This window comes from Mastomys coucha, unplaced genomic scaffold, assembly GCF_008632895.1.
Source record: "Mastomys coucha isolate ucsf_1 unplaced genomic scaffold, UCSF_Mcou_1 pScaffold22, whole genome shotgun sequence".
Lineage (NCBI taxonomy): Eukaryota > Metazoa > Chordata > Mammalia > Rodentia > Muridae > Mastomys > Mastomys coucha.
The window spans coordinates 116617820-116624046 of record NW_022196905.1 but is presented as its reverse complement, the minus strand read 5'-3'; the positions used below and the strand labels follow the sequence as shown (position 1 = coordinate 116624046).

Genomic DNA, 6227 nt, shown 5'->3' with positions numbered 1-6227 from the left:
TTCTCTGTGTAGCCCTGCCTGTCCTGGAACTCACTCTGTAGACCAGGCTGGAACTCACTCTGTAGACCAGGCTGGCCTCGAACTCAGAAGTCTGCCTGCCTCTGCCTCCCAAGTGCTGGGATTAAAGGCGTGTGCCACCACTGCCTGGCAAGAGACCTATCTTTAAAAAATTTTAAAAAGTCATCTTTTATCTGAAGTTGTGAACTAGACATCAGGTATACATTCAAACAACATGAAGAGAGTGATTATTCTGCAAGATACAGAAGGGTATGTGATGAGGAAACAGCTGCCACCTTGGTGTTTGGTAAAACAAAGACAACTCACTGAACTCCAAGGAAAAGATGTGTACAGGACAAGAAAGGCAGAAAGGACTCTGAGGAGAGCAAGGTCAGAGGAGCTGCACAAGGAAACTGCCAGCCTGGGAAGAATGGTGGGTCAGGGCATCTATGACAAGGAGCTCAGCTTGGTGTGAATAGAGTAGACTAGGCTTGGTGAGAACGGCCTGTGGAAGCAAGAGGAAGGTCTGAGGTTGACGACTCTGAGGCTACAGAGGTGAGGCTGCTCAGAGATCCTGGCGTGGAGATGAGGTTGGGCAGCAAGGGGGATGTCTGTGTCTGCTTATGAAGCCACATGGAGACAGGGAGCCTAAAGGAGGGAGACTCCATACACACTGGGGGAGGAGCAGGGCATATGGGTCACATATGGATAAAGGTTAGAGGCTGAGGCAGGAGGATTGACTAGGATTGTGTGAGGCCTGCCTGTTCTCAATGCAGCAATTGCCAAATGAGCCTGGGCTACAGAATGCAATATTTTTTGGGGTGGAAAAAAAAACGTTTAGCCAATTCAGGAAGCCATGTGTTGATAGGGAAAGCCAGGAGACACAAGAGTCTCCAGCTAACAAGGCTGTGTGCGCAAGGAGCCACCTAGCCGGGCACCTGCAGAGATAAAACAGCATACCACACAGGTTTCCTCTATCTTTCTACCTCTGCAGATAGTCATGGGTCACTTCCAGTGTGGTAAGGTCTAGGAGCCACTATGTTCCAAACCAATAGTTTCCACAGACAGGTTCCTTAAAAGTGTGGGTGGTTTGTGACTCCGTTTTAGTCTTCCTGTAGAGCATTGGCTGGCCTTGGACTCAGGAGACCCACCTGTCTCTGAGTGCTGGGAATAAAGGTGCTTGTTAGCATACCCAGCCTCACAGAGCCTTTTAAACTCTTCTGAGTAACATATGTATCCCAGATTATTTTGAGGTCCTTGCGAAGCACTTTGATTAAAACTGATGGTACTTCCCCTGTGTAGTAGGCACTAATTGGCACAGGAAGGCTGAAGATCTAACTTGGCCCCTGGCCTCACTGTGTATCATTTATAGGAATTTTCAAATAATGTGGTCTTAAAAAGATCTTATCAACCTAATGTTGTATTTGAAATTACAATTGAGGAATTAAAAAACTGGTTTAGGTTTATTTTAAAAATAAGTATGTTCACAAATGACACGTTTTTATGAGAGCCAAGTCTATATTTTCAAAAATAAAAGTAATTAGTAAGGGGAAATAATGATATTATCTCATGTTTCTATAAATCTCTTGTATCTGGCTCATTACGACTTGTGTTTTCATATCTGCTTCTATATACCACCAATTAGACATGTTGATTTGGATGGAGGCTGAGGAAAAATCCAGCCTCCCACAGATTGTGAGCAAGGGAGGAACAGGCCAAGAGCTCCTGTAGATAAGCCTGGGTCCTTTGAAGAGCCACCAGAACCCACAGGTTCTTTTATCTTTATTTTATTTACTTACTGTTTTTTGATTGGTTGGTTGGGGTTTTTTGTTGGTGGTGGTGGGGTGTGTGTGTGTCTGTGTGTGTCTGTGTGTGTCTGTGTGTGTGTGTTTGTGTAGCCCTAGCTGTCCCGGAACTCACATAGTAGATCAGGCTAGCCTTGAATTCAGAGATCCTCTTGCCTGCTGAGTGCTGGGATTAAAGGTGTGAGTCACTGCCCTGGGGTAGCACCTTAAAGTTAGTGAGTGGCAAGATGGAATCTGAAATTGTAACTCAGCTTTTCATATTGTTTCATTAAAAGTTGTCAGTCTTGGCCTTGCTCCTGCAGTTGTTTGTAACTTACACACTGGTGACTGAGGCCATTCCCCATCAACTGCAGCGTGCTCTAAATATATGTACATAAATCACACTTGATAGTATTATTATCATTCTATAAGAAAGCCTGTTCCTGGCCATAGAAAGAGTACCAGGTAAAGGAAAATTTCATTAGCTCTTAGTCTTGAATTTTGTGTACCAATTGGCAAATTGGGTTTTTTGGTTTTTAATGACAGGATCAGATCTTAAGTCTTCAAGAAAATACAACAGCAGCTACTGTTTTTTCTACTTTTTCAAATAAAATTATATTCCAAGCTAGACATGTTAGCTCACGCCAGTCTCTGTAAGAAGACTGAAGCAGGCAGGTCATGAGTTTCTAGATATTCTGGGCTACGTTGTGAAACCTTGTCTGTAATTAATAAATAGCAGAAAAAATAAAATAAAGATGTTCCATGGAGAACCTGGTGGTCAGTTGAGCACAAAGCATAGTCACATGCATTTTTTCTTTGATAACGGTCCCAGGCATGGGGAAGTATTGCGTGCATATTTCCTGTGTGAAAAGGATGTGTGCTCAAGGGCTGAAGGTTTTTGTGAAGTTAGTAATCAAAGACCTTAAGTAGAACTGACGATCTTTTCTTCGGTATGCATGTGGTCCTGGGTGATTGACTGGTTGACAGGGTGGTGAGGCCTGGCACTTTAGTGAGGTCCCAACACTTTCACCCACCCATGCTTCCCCTGCTCCGAGACAGGGTTTCTCTGTGTAGCCCTGGCTGTCCTGGAACTCACTCTGTAGACCAGGCTGGCCTTGAACTCAGAAATCTGCCCGCCTCTGCCTCCTAGGTCCTGGTATTAAAGGCATGGGCCACCACTGCCCAACTCACTCATGTTTTGGTACTGTTATCGCACCCCGTGCTTTGGTGCTCTTATCACAGAATGCAAATCACATCTTGCTCCTTCTCAAGTTGGGAATGACCGGAGTCCTCTTTTGAGGTCTTGCGAACTGAGGCTGTGGATTGTGCTTTGATAACAGTGGTAAGAAGAGCTCTAAGCCCTCTGTGGATACACTTAGAGTTGTTGATATGAACAGAGTATGTTCTTCACTTTGTCTGCCTCATTCCTCTAAAAGGTAAGCTCAGGATACGAGAAGTTTTTATCCGTTTTTGGTCATTGCTGTATTCCTAGATCCTGTAGAGTACATACGAGAGGTTTTTATCCGTTTTGGTCATTGCTGTATTCCTAGATCCTGTAGAGTACATAACACTGATAGTATAAACAGGTGAATACATTTGCCTGAGCAGTTTTCTGATTGCTGGCAGGTCGAGTCCCCAGGGGCCTGTCTCCACTCCCTGATGACTTGCTTGTTTTTTGGGTCCTCAGCCAGTGCTGCCCCACACCGCCGTGTGCCTTGTGTGTGGCGAAGCAGGGAAGGAGGACACAGTAGAGGAGGAAGAAGGCAAGTTTAACCTCATGCTCATGGAGTGCTCCATCTGCAACGAGATCATCCACCCTGGATGTCTTAAGGTAGCATCCCTATATGCTCTGGGTACCCCAGCCCATCCCCCATGCTTCAGGGTCTGATAGTTCTGATGGTTCTGATGTGGCAGCTAGGTTCCCTCCTTAGAGATTGCTGCTCAAGTGGTGAAGATACATGGGTGGTATGCTTAATTCCTAGAGAGCCCTCAGTTCTAGGGCATTCTTTGTCAGGTGCCAAGTCCAAGACAGGAAGAGTTTGAAGTAGTGTCCAGACTGAGAAACTCGGTTCATTCTGAACACCCAGTAGAACCTCAGAACTACAGCAGGTTCTCACCATCTCAGTAGACAGAAACCCGTGTATGACACCTGGGGCCTCTGGGAGAAAAGAGCTTGGGCCAAGGAGGGCGGGCCCTGAACAATAGGTGGTTCTTCTCCTGTGCATCCGCACCAAAAACCGGTTCCTGTGATATGCTAGGGCAGGAATGCCTTGTGGGTGACCTCTGTGCCTGCCTGGCTCAGGCAGCTGATTCCACCTTAGAAAGGAAGAACACATTCTGTGCTGGCACATGTCTCTGTTCCAGCCTTCATATCTGTGGGCTGCAAGGGGTGAGGGCCTTCGTTCCCTCGCCACACCCACCCGAAGGGGGTGCCATGCCACCCGTGGCTTTGGAAGCCAGCCTCTCCTGGTAATTATTGCTTCACTATTTCTCTTGAGCTCAGCTAAGATAAATGGCACAACCACGTGGTGGGTCCTTCCTTTTAAGCTAGGCACAAGATAGACACGGCTTTAGAGAGGGGTGTTGAATGCTGAGGTATGCGGGCTTTGAAGTGACCTTGTGTCCTTGTGGACCCTCTGAGCACCCTTCCTTGTCCACTGAGTCCTGTCTTGTCCTTGCAGATTAAGGAATCAGAGGGTGTGGTCAACGATGAGCTTCCCAACTGCTGGGAGTGTCCGAAGTGTAACCATGCCGGCAAGACCGGGAAAGTGAGTGCGGACTCCAAGTCCCTGGCTGGGTCGGGTTGGCAGACAGGCATGGGCTGGGCCTTGCCAGGACCAGCCTGTCCCCAGTTGTCAGTCAGGTGGGGTGCAGCGGGCTGGGAAAAGAGGAGCAAGTTCAAAGATATACAGTTGGATTGTTGTTCTCTCTTTTTGGCCTATAAGCAAAAGCGTGGCCCTGGCTTTAAGTATGCCTCCAACCTGCCTGGCTCCTTGCTCAAGGAGCAGAAGATGAACCGGGACAACAAGGAAGGGCAAGAGCCTGCCAAGCGGAGAAGTGAGTGTGAAGAGGCTCCCCGTCGGAGGTCAGACGAGCACCCCAAGAAGGTGCCTGCAGATGGCATCCTCCGCCGAAAGTCTGATGATGTGCACCTGAGGAGGAAGCGGAAATACGAGAAGCCCCAAGAGCTGAGTGGACGCAAACGAGTACGAACTGGGAAGGCCCGGGTAGCAAGCAGAAGGGTGGTGTGGCTGGTCCTTAGGTATGGGGTGTGGGGTGGGGATCAGGGAAAGTTAATGGGTACAATTCGGGATCCTGGCCTCTTATGAGCTGCCCTGAGCAGGTCACCCAAATCCTGAGAGCCTGGCCCAAAAGAAAGAGAAAAGCCAGCGAAGTCACTCCTCTTCCCACCCCCTTTAGGCCTCGACGCTTCAAACGTCCCCCGGTTCCTCCTCTCACCTCTCGCCGAGGCCCCCTCTAGGCAGCAGTCTCAGCCCTTGGTGGAGATCCAGTCTCACTTACTTCCAGCAGCAGGTGCTCCCACGCCCCACCCTCCTGAGGCCCTGGGCCCTCCTGAGGTCCAGGCTGTCCTCCTCCCCACTCCCCAGTACCCTTGGCCGTTGCTGCTGAGGCCAGCAGAGGCTCTGAGGTGGAGAAGCTCTGTTGGCTGGGGAAGCTGCAGCTGGGAAGAAAGATCCTGGTAGCCGTGCTTTGCTATGGGTCTTGCCATTAGTAGCCACAAGGTGGCGCTGGAGAAGCTCCCGGCTTAGGCTTGGCTAGGGTTTCTCCTGCCTGGTCTTCAGCTCTGGGCTCCTTCAGCCATGACACTGCTGTTAGTGGGCAACTGTCATGGGCAACTGCCATCTCTGGTCTATTTCAGGTGGGAGGTCAGCTGGGTGGGAACAATTGACCATCTTCCATTATTTCTGGAAAAGATCAGGCTGTCTGTTAGATGTGAAAGACATGGCTTTATAGAAAGATGTCCGTCTAGCCCTTACTGAAGAGACTGGGCTTGTGGTGTGGTGGGGTGTAAAGGGGACAATTTTTCTCCAGTCCAGAAGCAAGCTCTTTGTCCTTTCTTCCTATGACAGCTAAAACCTGGCAAAGAAGATAAGCTTTTCAGGAAAAAGGTACCACCCTCCCTCCCTGTGTACCTGCAGCCTGCTTAAGCCGTCGGGAGCCCAGCTAGAGCCCATGATAGGGTTGGGAAACCTGGGGTGGGGGCCGCCCCAAACTGAGTAGGTTAATCCCAGGCCATCCATCCTCACCCTTCCCTCTCTCCTGCAGCGGCGGTCCTGGAAGAACGCTGAGGATCGTCTATCGCTGGCCAACAAGCCCCTTCGGCGCTTTAAACAGGAACCAGAGGACGATCTGCCTGAGGCGCCTCCTAAGTCCCGGGAAAGTGATCAGTCCCGTTCCAGCTCACCCACTGCAGGGCCCAGCACT

At 49.3% G+C, this 6227-nt stretch overlaps 1 protein-coding gene across 1 annotated transcript in view; it reads left to right on the top strand.

Annotated features, from left to right (window-relative positions):
• Positions 1-6227, top strand: part of Kdm2b (lysine demethylase 2B) — a gene marked incomplete at its 3' end in the record, with an annotated part of 122945 nt that overhangs the window by 107274 nt on the left and 9444 nt on the right. Inside the window, exons 14-19 of the mRNA XM_031391148.1 lie at positions 3469-3612; positions 4463-4549; positions 4727-4987; positions 5202-5315; positions 5873-5911; positions 6069-6223. Of these exons, the coding sequence (XP_031247008.1) occupies positions 3469-3612; positions 4463-4549; positions 4727-4987; positions 5202-5315; positions 5873-5911; positions 6069-6223 (800 nt within the window). The remainder of the gene's footprint in view (positions 1-3468; positions 3613-4462; positions 4550-4726; positions 4988-5201; positions 5316-5872; positions 5912-6068; positions 6224-6227) is intronic.